Genomic DNA, 16,475 nt, shown 5'->3' on the forward strand with positions numbered 1-16,475 from the left:
CATGTGTTCGGCCGTATTTGGGAGGGAGTGGTAGGATATGACCATGCTTTGAGTGCAAAGAGGATGCCTTTGGAAAGCCTGGTTTCTCCTCTTATCAGAAATGCACGGCGGCTGTTCGCATGCTTGCATATGGAATTCCTGGGGATCTTGTGGATGAGTGAATCCACATGTCTCCTGCCAATGTATAGCTTCTGCAAGGCCGTGGTGGCAGTGTTCAGCCCTGAGTACCTGAGAGAGCCAACTACCGCTGATACAGAAAGGTTGTTGACGATCAATGCCGAGAGGGGCTTTCCAGGCATGCTTGGTAGTATAGAATGTATGCGCTGGAAGTGGAAGAACTATCCATTTTCTTGGCAGGGGCAGTACAAGGGGCACGTGAAAGGTGCCACGGTCATACTAGAAGTGGTGGCTTCACAAGATCTGTGGATATGGCATTCTTTCTTCGGCATGGCTGGTTCTCACAATCATATCAACGTGATTCAGGGTTCTCCAGTGTTCGCAAGGCTTGCAGAAGGACACTCCCCAGAGGTCAACTTTGAGATCAATGGCCACCATTACAACAAGGGATATTACCTAGCTGATGGTGTCTATCCTCAATGGTCAACTCTTGTGAAGACAATACCCAATCCGCAAGGAAAGAAGAGACGGAGATTTTCCCAAATGAAGAGAGTGCTAGGAAGGATGTGGAGCGTGCTTTTGGTGTGCTTCAATTTCGATGGGGTATCGTCCAAAATGTTGCATTGACATGGAGCACTCATAAGCTTTGGGAGGTGATGAGTGCTTGTGTGATCATGCACAACATGATCATGGAGGATGAGCATGGTGATAGCATCTACGACCAAGGGTTTGATTTTCAAGGTGAAAATGTGGAGCCTGAGAACCAACAACCTGCAACCTTTGAACAACTTGCCCAATTTCATCGTTTGAACGATTTCCTTGTTCATGACAATCGTTTATTATCCATGCTATAATTGTATTGATTGGAAACTCAAATACATGTGTGGATGCATAGACAAAACATGTCCCAAGTGAGCCTCTACCAGACTTGCTCGTTGATCAAAGATGGCTATGGTTTCCTGGCCATAGACATGAGTTGTCATTTGATAACGGGATCACCTCATTAGGAGAATGTTGTGATGGACAAGACCCAAACTATAAGCATAGCATATGATTGTATCAAGTTCATTGCTATCGTTTTCTGGATGTCAAGTATCTGTTCGTATGACCATGAGATCATGCAACTCACTGACACCGTAGGAGTACCTTGTGCGTATCAAACGTCGCAACACAACTGGATGACTATAAAGATTCTCTACAGGTATCTCTGAGGGTGTCTGTTGAGTTGGCATAGATCAAGACTGGGATTTGTCACTCCCTAGGACGGAGAGGTACCTTGGGGCCCACTCGGTAATACAACATCACAATGAGCTTGCAACCAATGTGACTAAGGAGTTAGTCACGGGATCTTGTATTGCGGAACAAGTATAGAGACTTGCCGGTAACGAGATTGAACTAGGTATGGAGATACCGACGATCGAATCTCGGGCAAGTAACATACCGATGGACGAAGGGAACTGCATACGGGATTAGTTGAATCCTTGGCATCGAGGTTCGGCCGATAAAGATCTTCATAGAATATGTAGGAACCAATATGGACGTCCAGGTCCCGTTATTGGTTATTGACCATAGAGGTGTCTCGGTCATGTCTGCATAGTTCTTGAACCCGCAGGGTCTACACACTTAGTGTTTGGTGACGATCTAAGTATAATTGAGTTATTATGTTCATGACCGAAGGTTGTTCGGAGTCCCGGATGAGATCCCGGACATGACGAGGAACTCCGGAATGGTCTGGGGGTGAAGATTTATATATAAGATGAAGGGATTCAGATTCCGGAAGTGTTCCGGGAGGTACCGGATTTCGTCGGAGAACCGAAAAGAGTTTCGGGGGGGCCGGCAAGTGTTGGGGGGCCTCATGGGCCAAGGCAAGGGGAACACCAGCCCACAAGGGACTGGGCGCCCCATTTGGCTTGGGGGCCAAGCCACCCTAGGGTTTCCCTAGGGGCGCCCCCATCTGGTGGTCGCCGCACCCCCTAGGGGAAACCCTAGGGAGCCCCCCTCCTCCCTTCCCCCTATATATAGAGGTGTAGAGGGAGGGCAGCCGAACCCATCATTGCCATGGTGTTGCCCTTCCTCTCCCTCATAGTTTCCTTCTCTGCTAGGCTTGGCGAAGCCCTGCTGAGATCGCTCCACCACCACTGCCACAACGCGGTCGTGCTGCCGGAGAACTCGAGCTACTACTTCACCATCGCTCACTAGATCAAGGAGGTGAAGGTGTCATCAAGTCGTACATGTGTTGAACACGGAGGTGTCGTCCGTTCGGCGCTTGATTGGGAGTTCATGGACGGATTGTGATTGGATCGCGAAGATGTTCGACTACATCAATCGCGTTTGTTCACGCTTCCGCTTAGCGATCTACAATGGTGTGTAGATCCAATCTCTCCACTCATAGATGTGCATCTCCTAGATTGATCTTGAGCGTAGGAAAAAATTTGTTTCCTATGCAACGTTCCCCAACAGGCCTTACCGGTTCGCTCTCTCTCCTCCTTAATTGAGTTGCCACGTCCGATTTTTGCTTATGTTACAAGCTTAGCACCTGTACAAGGTGGAGTATCTGATGGGGCCTGCGGCGGGGCATAGTTTGGATGGGGATTTTTTTTAGAACACAATATATACACAGACGCTCATATATATGCGCATGCACTCTTCCCTATAACACACATGCAGACCCTATCCCTATAAATACATCCAAGATAATGTGCCGGCATATCATCTTAAGATTAACAAAGTCACCACAGACACCTTGTAGTCGACGGGAACGTCTCCTTTCACTGAACGTGCATCACCAAAAATCCTGAAATAAAATCAAAAATAATGCAAGCACCATGATTTAAACCCTGAGAGCATCTACAGCCGGACTTGGCAAATCCGGCCCCTCAAACGCCTGCGGACGCACCTGGACGCGTCTGCGGGAACTGACAGGGCACTCCTCAAAAAATGCAATCCACATCCGGACACCTCAATTACCATATCTCAGATCCATACAAAGTCATGCAACTACGTCGACGCACACGCATCGTCCGGCTACTCCATCGCACTACACTTAACATGACATCGGACTACCAAAATTTGGCATGTTTGGCTATGGTGGAGTTCATCCACGGCTGCCTTTGCCCTTCCCGGCGCCCTTGCCGTCCTTCTAGCGGATGTACCGGTCGAAGACGCAGTACAGATCGAGCCGGATCTACTCGCCGCCGGAGCTATCCTCGCTGGAGTTGTCCTCCTTCTCCTCCTTCGGTGGCAGCCCGGCCATGGCACGGACCACCCGATTCTGCTCTCGGGCGAGGGCGCGCGTGTTCCTCCACTGTCGTTTCTTCAAAATGCGGGCCCGGATGGCTTCCTCCTCTGCGGCCGCCCGCCCCGCCGCATCATCCGCCTCCGTCGCTGTCATTTCCGCCGCCATACGGGCCTCGGCGACCCTTATCCTCTCCTTCCCACGGCGGGCCACCCGTTCTCGATGGAACTCATACTCTGCCCGACCGGTGATGGGAAAGGACAGGTGTTCCGGCCGGGACCGCGAGCATCCAGCACCAGAGGACGCGAGTGCCCGGTGAGCCGACGCTATGGTGTCGTGGTGGACGGATCCGTCCGTCTGCCGGGCGTTGTCCTCCCGGAAGCAGCGGAGTGCAATGCGGACAGCCATTGCCTCCTCCAACCCACACGAGATGACACCCCAACCGACGGATCCGGACTGGTCGGAGTCTGATCCGCTGCCTGCCATGGCCGAAGCGCCGGAGGAGAGCTCGGGTGGCGGAGGGGAGTGGAGTGAAGTGGCTAAGATTTGCTCCGGCGAGAGAATGGGGATGAAGTGGGGTCAGACGGGCCAGCATGGGTCGGGCCCGACGTGGCGGGCATGCCCGGGCGCCCCCATATCTGCCCCATATTTGGGCTAGATATGGGGGGTGCCGGTCAACCTGGGCGTTTGAGGCCCCTTTGAGGCGTTCGTCTACGTCGAAAAAACGTGACCGGTCGGTGACCGGGCAGCCCGCCCGGGCGTATGAGACGGCTTTGAGAGGTCCGGTTGTAGATGCTCTGATAGGCTGAGTATGCCACTCTCCTCCTAGCCATCCATTGGCTTGTGTGTTTCGAAGGTTTTGGGTCGACAAACAGTGCGGCCGAAAATGCAGCGTGCATGCTGGGACTGCGGGGCAAAACTTCAATGAAGCGTTGAGCATTCAATGTATTCACACCAGCTACCGTTTTCGCGAGATTGTGACAGCTTGTTCGGGACGAGGATCCTCTGCCGTGCGGCAGGGTACCGTTCGGCCACTGACAGGTGGGCCCGCTGGGAATCAGGCCCACACGTCAGTGCCCCCAACGGCATGTGCAGTACGTCAGGGGAGCTGCTTCCGCTTGTTCGAGTGTTTTCTCCTAGCCGTGGTAACGCCAGTATGTAGATTATCATCAATAATGGGCAGGGGCGGAGGCAGGATTGGAGCTTAACCGGGGCCGAACATGGTGATTCTCACTTAGAGGGGGGCCAAGAAAGCTAATTTTGTCTAAACTAGCCTTAAGTACAAAATCATTCGTATTGTATAATGTCATGGGGGGGCCAGGGCCCTGCTGGTCCCCCTAGCTCCGTCACTGATAATGGGGTTTGGTGTAGGATAGGAGTACTGTGGCCGGAACAAATTATACTCCCTCTGTAAATAAACGTTTTGATCACTAGTGATGATCAAAACGCCCCGTTCAGTGGGCTTATTTGTGTGACTAGCTAGTTTCGTGCCCACGCGCGTAAGAGCAACTCTAGTAGATGTCCAAAAATGTGTGCCGCAAAGATAGTATACGGCTCTCCCTAAAACGATTTTGCACGATCTCAGGGTAGCCGGCAGAACAGATAAGCTAAAACGTACTGCATATTTAAAATCTAGTTCGCGCTAAAAAGTTTGAGCAACACAACTGGAGTTCATCATAAATCATAGTACATAGCATAAATAGCATAGATCAAACTAAATTTAACCTAAGGAAGGCCGGGTCATCAGTCCTCGACGCCGACGTAGAACGCCTCCGCCGACCTCCGGCAAGAATGGGTGTGCACATGGCCTTCCTTGGTGACGGCGAGCCTTTCTGTTGTGCCATCTTCTCCGGCCGCCTCCGCGCGCTGCGTGACGAGCAGCTCCTCATCCGTGTCTGAGCACCTCTTGGTGTGCGGGAAAAGCGCTTCGTCAAGCTCGTGGAAGCAGGAGCTGCCGGTCTCCATGTCATGTCGGGGGAGCTTGCGCGGCGGCGGGCGGCCCCCATGCCCGCAAGCACCTCCAGCCATGGATCTGTAGGGAAAGGAAAGAAATGGGCGGATTCGCTTGCCAGAGAAAACAAAGGAGACGGCGGAGGGGCGGAGCGTATGCAAGAAGCGAACCCTAAAATGCCCAGACCCATAGATGTAGCTGCGGAGAGGGCAATTTGCAGACCGCTTGTATATTTTTTAACGGTCGGATGATTTTTACTGGACTTGTTTGGGGCCGAAAAAGGCCAAAAAGATAAAACCGCCGGAATTATAAGGGGCGGTGAGAATATAGCATATCTGCTAGAGTTGCTCTAAAGCTCCGGGTGCTAGTGGATAGTGTGTTGTTGGCATGGGCTGGTCGATAACTAATAATTGCTGCAGAGAAGACTTCAGAGCGTGTCTCATAAATGAATCGTGAGGCCCCGTTCGGTATACAGGTCAGAAAAACAAAAGAATATAAAAAAGTACATGAATGGAGTTGGTTGTACAGTGCAATTTTGCGTGACCCAAAACAGACGAAAGGGAAAAGGAGAGGTGTTCGTTTGATTGGAAACCTTGTGTTCGTACTAGTAATGCAATAATATATAATATTGTATTCATTGCATGCCGGTTTAGCTTCTCTCACCGCCATGTGAAAGTAATTTTTTATTCAGCTTTGCACGGTGGCTGCCTCAGGCCTCCGCCCAAAAAAGAGACTAGACCAGATTTACACAATCCTTTGGAATGACCACTATGAGCGAACCTTTTCATAGGGGTAGATGTTTTCTTTGATCCAAACGCTACCAAGGGAATTAAAACTCAGGAAAAGTTTCAAAATCCTGTGAAGCGAACACATCCTAAGTCAGAAACAGGGGAACAGATCAGCTCGGTACAGTTCCTGCTACTAGGTGGGTGTGTTCGGTCAAAAATGCGTTTGGTTCGATCATGATGCGGCAGGACGGGCGGGATATGCACATCAATGAACCCCGGTGCGAAGGGAGTAGTATTCGGCAAACGCTGTTATACACATTCAGATTTCACTGTGAATAAATATTTCATACACAGAAACTCAACCTTACGCAAACATTCAGACAAATCTTCTTTTGCTAAATCCTGAGCGATAATATCTTTGTATCAAAGCAGTAGATGTGCATACACTATCCCTACAAGAACTAAGAGTAATGCTCATAACCTTCAGGTTCCTTCAAAAATTCAGAGTACTGAGCAGGCTCCTGTAACTTGCCTTGCCAAGTTAGGACGCTAACATAGCCCATATCTACCGCACAAATCAGATCCGATGGCTCTCTTTTTTCCAGTACTACTCTTGCCGCTGTTGCCTCGCCCTCGATTCAGGCGGCCGCTGCCTCTCGCTGATCTATGCCGCCGCTGCCCCTCCCTTTATTCAGGCCACCGTTGGTCACCATCAAGGACAAGGGCGAGCTGGGTCGAGTTGATGGGTGCAGCGAGAGATAGGGCCGCACGGAGGACAGGGCATGGTTGGATGGTCTCGTGTGCAGAGGAGAACCAACAGGAGACGGAGGAACTCGGACGGCTGAGGAGGCGGCGAACTCACGGGGAAGAAGGTAGCGCAGCAACGTCATTGGACAGTGATGTCCTTCTGAATTTTTACTGCCTTCTCAAGCTATATATGGCGTAGGTGAATCTATCCTGAAACCTTCTTATTGGCACTTATTCAGTATCACAGGAACAAAACAATCCTATATATCTTTTGTCTGTATCACTGCTTGTGATTTCCCCAATCAAGAAGATTTATACACCAAATTTGGTTTGAGATCGTCGCTGATTTTGATTGGCCCGTGGAGAAGCTGATCTATCTAGGAAGTAAAAAAGGATCTTCCAGAAACTAAATAAGTTGAACAAAATAAAAGGTTTCATATTTCCCGTACAACTTGAAGGTCTAAAAAAGTTCAACAATTGGAAGTCTACAGAAGTTCAACAAAATAATGATTCTGATGTTCTCCAAAGCATCATGATTAGAATATATCCTTAGTATATATGCCTCCAGTGGAAGCTCTGGCACTAGGCATATTCAGTAATTCAGTGGAGTTTGTAATGTGCTCATATCCACGCAAGTCTTCCTCATTCAGAGTTTTCACCGTTGAATGATTTTCTTTTGTCTTGAACTCTGTTTTCTTTCTTTTGTACTGCCTTTCAGTCCAATTTTTCCTTCTTTTGGAATTTTTGGCTGCCTTGTTAACTTCCTTCTTTTTTAGGCGCAGCAGCAGCCAACAAATCAGTTATTGCTGGAGGAGTCACTTTGGCATTCAACAAATCGTCTGATGCTGGCGGAGGCACTTCCGCATTCAACAACCATCGTTTCACTTACTAAGGTTATCGAGTGTATTGTCGATCAAAGTACACATTCTTCAGAATGTGATGCTTCAGTTGCCAAGTTATTAAATTTGTGTGATAGGCCATTGTGGCGGAGAACTGCCTCTATATTTGGATCTGCAATCACAATCCTTCCATGACTATCCTTAACAGATCCTGCTCATGCTTCTTGGGTCCATCGCTTCAAAATATAGTGTGATGGAAGCAACTTAATGCTCATCATGTCAAGAACTTTTAAAGCATGTGCACACAATATCCCTAGTCTATCAAACTGATCACAAGTGCATGATGGTGTTTGTTCCAAAGGATTACCAGTAACTTCCCATTATTCTTCAAATATTGGATGCTCAAAAGGATATCCAATTTTAACCATGTATTTGTATTGTCCATCTAGTGCTTCGGCGCATGCTGATATAGATCTCCGGTATTCCTTTTGAAAAAAATCAAATATAGTAGGAGTATAAAGTGGGCCAACATGCATCAACATTGGGGTCTTCATTTTGATTCTTGGCAAGTACTTCCTGGAATCAAACTCTGAATTGACCTCAACATCTCTTTTTTACTTTGACAGCTCTTTCGAAGTGCTCAAAGAACCGGACAACGTCTAAATCTGACTTCAGATGATGCTTCAAGTCATTGTTGAGACTCTCACTTAGCTGCGTGCTCTACATACCCAAGGTAAATGCATTTATCATGAAACATTTTTCCCACTTCTCTTTTACTTTGTAAATACTACCGAACCAAGTTTGTGCTGGCACTTGAGCCCTCAGATTTTCAAATGCTTCCTCAAATTCTTCTTGGTGCCCATGTTGATACATGCAAGCACTGAAATCTGCAACAAGAGTTGATTCTTTGTCCATATAACTAGATAAATGTGTACATAATCCATGTCGTGATTCAAGAAAACATACCCAACTGTCTTTCCCATTGCACAATCTTCATTCAGTATATATGGTTCTAGGATGCTTCTCACTATGTACTAATAAGAAAGAATCAAACAAGCATTTGAAAGATTCAAATGTCTCATCATAGAGGAGAGAAGCACCGAAGATAACAGTTTCTCTAAAATGATTGAATCCAACGAACACACAAAATGGCCTATGTTCCTTATTTGCTCCAAAAGTGGTGTCAAAGGTCATGACATCGCCAAAATGAGCTTAATCAATTATCACCTTAGCATCAGCCCAAAAAATGTTTGTTATTTTTCATCACAGTCCAGCTGTAAAACATATTTGAATGCTGGATTCTATGCAGCTCTGTCTTGAAAATACTTCAACATGCTACCCGCTTCACCATACTTAAGGTCCCTTTGGCGCTTTATTCTCAAATGATTCTTGTGATCCCGAGGAGTGTACCTCAGGTTAGATGATCCGTCAACCCGTCAACTAGCTAACTCATGAGCAGCTTTTAGTGCAATACCAGAGTCATCAGCACATTCAATTTCAAAAGCCTGCACTTCAGAGATAATTCTCTTTCATAGCAATAGGTGGCATGCTTCTGGCAATTGAAGTGTGTGATTGTGTTCAAGAAAAAGATCAGATATTGCCCAGTTACCAGCTTCACGATTTATTGAAAGGGTCATACGAACTCTACAGTCAATTCTAGTCTCAGCTGTTGGATTCTTAACAACATTATATCTTTTGTCTACTGCCTTTTTACCCACTTTGAAACAAACATATTTGCAGGAGGTAACTTTCCCATCAAATTTGCTTCTGTTTTTATACCTTTTTCTGATGCTGAACCCCATCCTTCCTCCGTAATATCCCCAAAATTTCCAAGCCTCATCTAGGGTGTTGAACTTCATGCCAAGCTGCGGTATCCAAGTGGGCAATACATTCTCTGTAGAATGCACAAGTGCAGAAAATAGGGTCACTCATTTGCAAGAAAAGAGAGGAATCCAGCACAAAATTGAAAATGTTATTCTCACTTGTTTGAATCTGCTTCTGCTTGGTTCTCCATCGGGCATGTTTGAATCTGCCACTTGTTTGAATCTGCAGAAAATAGGGTCATCGCGCATGAAACATGACATGGTTTTAGTTCAAATTTGAACTAAAACCACGTCATGTGTTTCCAAACGGAGGTAATAGTACACAAGCATATGTAGAAGCTTTACAAATTAGTCGCTGGTCCAGTACAGAACAGGCTAGGACATTTCATTTGATCCTGATGTTTCTAAGAGAGTGGCTAGTTTTTATTTAGTTATCAAAATACCCCAGTGACTTCATTGAAGAATCAACACTACTTGGAAAGAACTGAACACAACACATTGAATCAGAAGGCAGTATCAAACGAAAATACTTCATCCTCAATTCATTCTAATAATGCGCAATCTCTAACCATAGGTGGGAGAGAGGATCAGGCATGTACTTTCACCTCCTTTCTCGCCGGATTCTTATCCTCCTCATCTAACCCACGCCGGATTCTTGTCCTCCTTCTCCGCCGGCTTCTTAGAGCAGGGAGCAGGGGTGGTGCCTAGGGAGATAGAAAGGCAGCACACACCGGGACGAGCAAGTTACGGGGGGGTGCGGGGACCAGGGGTGGCGCCAGTGGCGTGCCCTATCTGCTGACAACCAATTCGCTTCGTTGTGATTCCCTACTGTTAGCAGGCTGCATGGAACTGCATCTCTCATAGAGAAAACAAAGAGACGCTAGAGAGTGCCCTGATGATCTGAGGAGTTAGTACGCAAGTAAAATTAGTAAAAGGAACAAGAGCCAAAAAAAATATTTTCATATCTTCTTTTCTCTGACAAGCAGATTTAACATATCTTTGAATGCTTCTCAACAAATACTTCAACAAAGTTCTAGAGATAATAGAGGAATAATAATTCATTGTTTAAACATGTCGCCCGCCAGGCAACTTTACTAGTTTATAAACTTGGAAGAGTAATACATATAGGAAGGAATGCACAAGTTACATCCATGTTGATCTGGCTGCTGCAAAGTAGAAAGGGACAGGCTGACAGCTTATTTTATCCCTTAAACTTTAGGGCTTGTTCGGTTCAGTTTGCTGGAGATTGCAAGGGGTTGAGCGGAATGAAATCCGCAAGCCAAAACCCCACTAAATCCCCTCCCATCACCTTGGGCAGAGGATTAACCGAAGCCTTGGTGACTTAAAGAACACACTGGATGCCGGCATAGCTGATAAATGACTTGTGCTTGATCATTTGGAGTTCAGATGATCCTCTGTGGACTACCTCCACACCGGTAAGCACAGCCGCTGTGTTGCTGGGATTACCCTGAGCGTCTTGCTCCCCGGTGTCAAAACTTTTGAAGATGCAAAACCTGCCGGCTCCAAGGTACAGCAGGCTACCCCTTATCTGCACCCATCCATGAGGCGTGTCGAGGACCTGCCAGTTATGCAGCAACTTGGGAGCCCTGCCAAGGTTGGAGAGGTCCAGCGTGCACAAGTTGTTGGCGCTGTTGCCGGCCATGCCGAACCAGAGATTGCAAAGCTCAGGGACATGCTCAGCCTGTAGGGTCCAGCGGCCAACCTTTTCCCAGGTGCAGCTAACCGTATCAAAGCAGTAGGTGCCGATGGAGCTTGGCCCAGCGGAGGATATGCAGATGGTCGAGCCATCACCAAGCAACATGTAGGACTGGATGGCTGTGCAGTTATAGGCTGGGTTGTTGACGTAGGGCGGCCGAGGGAGCCGGTGCCACTCCCAGCTATTCTTGCCGTAGATGAGGGCTTCGAAGATGAAAGCATTGCGAGCTGCGGGAAACCTGTCCATAACGTACAAGGCTTGATGGGAGGTGTCCGCACGAGTGATAGACAAGGAGACGGGGCTGTCCCCCTTGGGTTCGTTAAGGCAGGGAACGGGCTGGATGGAGCCGCTGACGGCGTTGCAGAGGACGGTGTTGCCCGCCGAGTCCATTGAGAGGATCTTACCATCGCCCCTGCCTTGTCCGTAGAAGGGCAAAAAATCGAGCCTTGGGCCGTCTAAGCGGTATGCTTCCAATCTGAGCCTGGGCGGAGGCATCCGCGAGATGTTCTCCGTCCATGGTGGCGCCACGGCTGATGATGGCAGCGTCGTATTCCCCTCCTTGGGTTGCGCTGCTGCTGCCGCCGCCCGTGCTTCCGCCGTGGACCGGTAGAAGAGTTGCTCCCCGGCCTTGATGCGGCTCACCGTGTACAAGCTGCCACTGCCAGACCTCTGCATCACCACATTCAAGAACTGCCGCGCCTTCATTTTGATTCTCCCAACTCCTACAAAACAGAGACCACGAATTACTCCTAGATTATAGTAGTATTTGATCTTCTCCTGATGTTACAAAAGATATACTTCCACAATACCTGCAACAGAACTTATTCCGTCGGACTAATTGAAGCTGGCGTTGTTGGATGAGCGGCGGCGGCGGCGGCGGGATGGGGATGGGGAGTGCGATCTAGGTCTAGCCGTCATGCCTTTTTCTCTCCTCTTCTTATGTGGATGGATAACCCACAGGCCACGGCTCGGCTGGGCCACATTACCATGATGGCTAACCGATCCGTGACTGCGCGAGAGCTATATCTCGCTTAGTGCGAGACTAGATTCTGTCTCGCTAAAGGATTATCCATGCTATGTACTCCCTCCGTTTCTAAATATAAATATTTTTATAGATTCCAATATGGGCTACATACAGAGCAAAATCAGTGAATCTATACTCTAAACTATATCTATATACATTCGCGTGTAGTTCATATAGAAATCTTTAGAAAGACTTATATTTATAAACGGAGGGAGTACAGTAATATAGGACGACACATTTCTGCGCGCTCGCGACTAGCTCACTCAGGCAACGCTCTCTGCGTTTTGCTCGTGCTTTTATTTTTATTTTTTTCGTCCGTTTTGTTGCTTCACGAGTTTTTTTGTTTTATGTTTCTCCATTGTCTTTCATTATATTCTTTGTTTTATTCTTTTTTATTGGTTTACATTTATTATTTGGCTTTTCTTTTGTTCCTTTCTCTGTTTTATTGGTTTTTTCTATTCTATTTTCTACCTTCTTTCTTTCTTAGTTTTCTTCGTTTCTCTTTCATTTTTTTCTTCTTCATTTTCTCATGGGTTTCTTTGGGTTTTATTTTGAGTTCTCTTTTGTTTCGTTCTTCCATTTCTTTGGTTTTCATTGCTTTAATTTGTTTTTCAACCATGTCCACATTTTCATGCGCATTGGTACATTTTACGTATACATCATGAACATTTTTTATTATTTTTAAATAGATTATTAACATTTTTAAACAATTGTGGTTGATGACTACTTTTTCATGCACATTGTACACTTATGGTATACATCAGGAATAATTTTTAATACATGTTTAACATTTTATAAATATAGGAATAAAAAAATTATAAATGATCAACATTTTTAAATTTTAGTTTCTGTGTTCAAATTTTTTGTATACATCAGGAATATTTCAAATTTAAACTTTTTGAAATAGAAGATTAGCATTTTTTTCCATTATTTGTGTTTGGTTACTACTTTCTTCATACACATTGTATTCGGTATATGTAAGGAACATTTTTTATGTACGGTAAACATTTTTGAAATATTTAATTAAAAAAATTTAATAGATGATTAAAAAATTTAAAAAAATTATCTTCAATTTTTAGTACACATTATATATTTTTGGTCTACATCAGGAACATTTTTTATATATGTTTAACAATTTTTAAATATATGATTAATATTTTTTTAAGTCTTGATTAGCATTTTAAATACATAATCAATTTTTTCATACACCTTGTTTTTATACATTTTTCGCATATATGATAACAAATTTAAACACATTTTTGATTTTACAAATGCTAGATTAACATTTTTTTCAAACGTTTTATGTAGAGTGTTTTTTCTAATATATGTATGTTGGGTATTTGGATGTATAAATAGAAGTGCGAAAAAAGTAAAAAAAATGAAAACAGAAAATCTAAAGAAAAAAAACGAGGTTGTGGCCTCGCGCGCGCCTGGGCCGGACCATCTCGTGCCTCCTTTTCAGGAGCAGCCCGACGCATACACATTCAGCTTATTGGGCCAGCCCAACAGCGGGAGGGCGTTGTGCAAAAATTGGAGGAAAGAAGTATAGTTTTTTAGAAGAAAATAGATTACTGAAAAAAAATTAAAAGTTTAAGTGAAAAGGTGTATTTTCGTTGATGTTGTGTTCACGTATATATATGGCCTAAACAAATGCTTACAATGTTAGATACAATTGATTCACGTCATTTCGGAAAGATAGACGACAATTCACTATGTAGTGCGTCTGGACAATGCTAATATTTTAACTGATAGTTAGGATATTTTAAGGAATCTACTAACCGCCTAATTGGCCTAACACATGCAACATCTAAAGGAAATATGCTCTAGGGGCAATAAAAAAATTTGTTATTTTATATTTCTTTATTCATGATAAAGGTTTATTATTCATGCTATAATTGTATTGATCGGAAACTTAAATACATGTGTGAATACATAAACAAGTACTATATCCCTAATAAGCCTTTACTGGACTAGCTTGTTAATCAAAGATGGTTAAGGTTTCCTAATCATAGACATGTGTTGTCATTTGATAACGGGATCACATCATTAGGAAAATGATGTGATGGACAATACCCATCCGTTAGCTTAGCATATTAATCGTTCAGTTTATTGCTATTGCTTTCTTGATGACAAATACATATTTCTTCGACTATGAGATTATGCAACTCCCGAATATTGAAGGAATACCTTGTGTGCTATCAAACGTCACAATGTAACTTGGTGATCATAAAGATGCTCTACAGGTATCTCTGAAGGTGTTTGTTGAGTTGGCATAGGTCGAGATTAGGATTTGTCACTCCAAGTATCGGAGAGGTATCTCTAGGCCATCTCGGTAATACACATCATAAGAAGCCTTGGAAGCAAAGTGACTAAGGTGTTGCAAGATGATGTATTACGGAACGAGTAAAGAGACTTTTCGGTAACGACATTGAACTAGGTATGAAGATACCGATGATCGAATCTCGGGCAAGTAGCATACCGATGGACAAAGGGAATTACGTATATTGTCATAAGGTTCGACAGATAAAGATCTTCGTACAATATGTAGGAGCCAATATGGGCATCCAGGTTCCGCTATTGGTTATTGACCGGAGAGGTGTCTCGGTCATGTCTACATAGTTCTTAGAACGGCGGTAGCATTATAAGATGATCCCTTCACTAAATTTTAAGATAAAAGTGTTCTCCCCGAGTATGCACCATTGCCAAAGTTCGTCGTTTTGAAGCACCTCGTGAAGATCGGGGGTGATAGACTCTACGTTTACATACAACGGGTGTAAAACAGTTTTGCACATGCAGAATACTTGGGTTAAACTTGACGAGCCTAGCATATACAGACATGGTCTCGGAACACTGGAGACCGAAAGGTCGAACATGAGTCATATAGTAGATATGAATGATGTCTACTACACAACCTTCTTCTTGTAGACGTTGTTGGGCCTCCAAGTGCAGAGGTTTGTAGGACAATAGCAAATTTCCCTCAAGTGGATGACCTAAGGTTTATCAATCCGTGGGAGGCATAGGATGAAGATGGTCTCTCTCAAACAACCCTGCAACCAGATAACGAAGAGTCTCTTGTGTCCCCAACACACCCAATACAATGGTAAATTGTATAGGTGAACTAGTTCGGTGAAGAGATGGTGATACAAGTGCAATATAGATAGTAGATATAGGTTTTTATAATCTGAAAATATAAAAACAACAAGGTAACTAATGGTAAAAGTGAGCGTAAACGGTATTGCAATGGTAGGAAACAAGGCATAGGGTTCATACTTTCACTAGTGCAAGTTCTCTCAACAATAATAACATAGATAGATCATATAACAATCCCTCATCATGCAACAAAGAGTCACTCCAAAGCCACTAATAGCAGAGAACAAACAAAGAGATTATGGTAGGGTACGAAACCACCTCGAAGTTATCCTTTCTGTTCTATCTATTCAAGAGTTCGTAGTAAAATAACATGAAGCTATTCTTTCCGCTCAATCCATCATAGAGTTCATACTAGAATAACACCTTAAGACACAAATCAACCAAAACCCTAATGTCACCTAGATACTCCATTGTCACCTCAAGTATCCGTGGGCATGATTATACGATATGCATCAACAATCTCAGATTCATCCAACCAACACAAAGTACTTCAAAGAGTGCCCCAAAGTTTCTACCGGAGAGTCAAGACTAAAACGTGTGCCAACCCCTATGCATAGGTTCATGGGGGGAACCCGCAAGTTGGTCACCAAAACATACATCAAGTGGCACGTGAAATCCCATTGTCACCACAGATAAACACGGCAAGACATACATCAAGTGTTCTTAAATCCTTAAAGACTCAATCCGATAAGATAACTTCAAAAGAAAAACTCAATCCATTACAAGAGAGTAGAGGGGGAGAAACATCATAAGATCCAACTATAATAGCAAAGCTCGCGATACATCAAGATCGTGTGAAGTTGAGAACACGAGAGAGAGAGAGAGAGATCAAACACATAGCTACTGGTACATAGCCTCAGCCCCGAGGGTGAACTACTCCCTCCTCGTCATGGAGAGCGCCGGGATGATGAAGATGGCCACCGGTGATGGGTTCCCCCTCCAGCAGGGTGCCGGAACGGGCTCCCGAGAGGTTTTTGGTGGCTACAGAGGCTTGCGGCGGCGGAACTCCCGATCTATCTTGATATTCGATGTTTTTAGGGTAGGTAGGCTTATATAGGCGAAATAAGTCGGTCGGGGAAGCCTCAAGGGGCCCACGAGAGGGTAGGGCGCGCCCAGGGGGGTGGGCACGCCCCCCTATCCCGTG

General features: G+C 45.1%; 1 protein-coding gene across 2 annotated transcripts; it reads right to left on the reverse strand.

The window, feature by feature from the left end:
- Positions 1-8,620: 8,620 nt before the first annotated feature.
- Positions 8,621-12,103, reverse strand: LOC119366122. 2 transcript variants are annotated; one of them, XM_037631806.1, is made up of 4 exons: positions 11,967-12,103; positions 10,046-11,879; positions 9,600-9,663; positions 8,621-9,511 (listed from the first exon to the last, which is right to left on the reverse strand). In XM_037631806.1, exon 2 carries the CDS (start codon positions 11,860-11,862, stop codon positions 10,783-10,785), a length of 1,080 nt encoding a protein of 359 aa, XP_037487703.1. In that variant the 5' UTR covers positions 11,863-11,879; positions 11,967-12,103; the 3' UTR covers positions 8,621-9,511; positions 9,600-9,663; positions 10,046-10,782. The 2 variants fall into 2 exon arrangements, with proteins under 2 accessions (XP_037487703.1, XP_037487702.1); XM_037631805.1 differs by having other exon boundaries at positions 9,600-11,879.
- Positions 12,104-16,475: the final 4,372 nt, after the last annotated feature.

This window comes from Triticum dicoccoides, chromosome 2B, assembly GCF_002162155.2.
Source record: "Triticum dicoccoides isolate Atlit2015 ecotype Zavitan chromosome 2B, WEW_v2.0, whole genome shotgun sequence".
NCBI lineage: Eukaryota > Viridiplantae > Streptophyta > Magnoliopsida > Poales > Poaceae > Triticum > Triticum dicoccoides.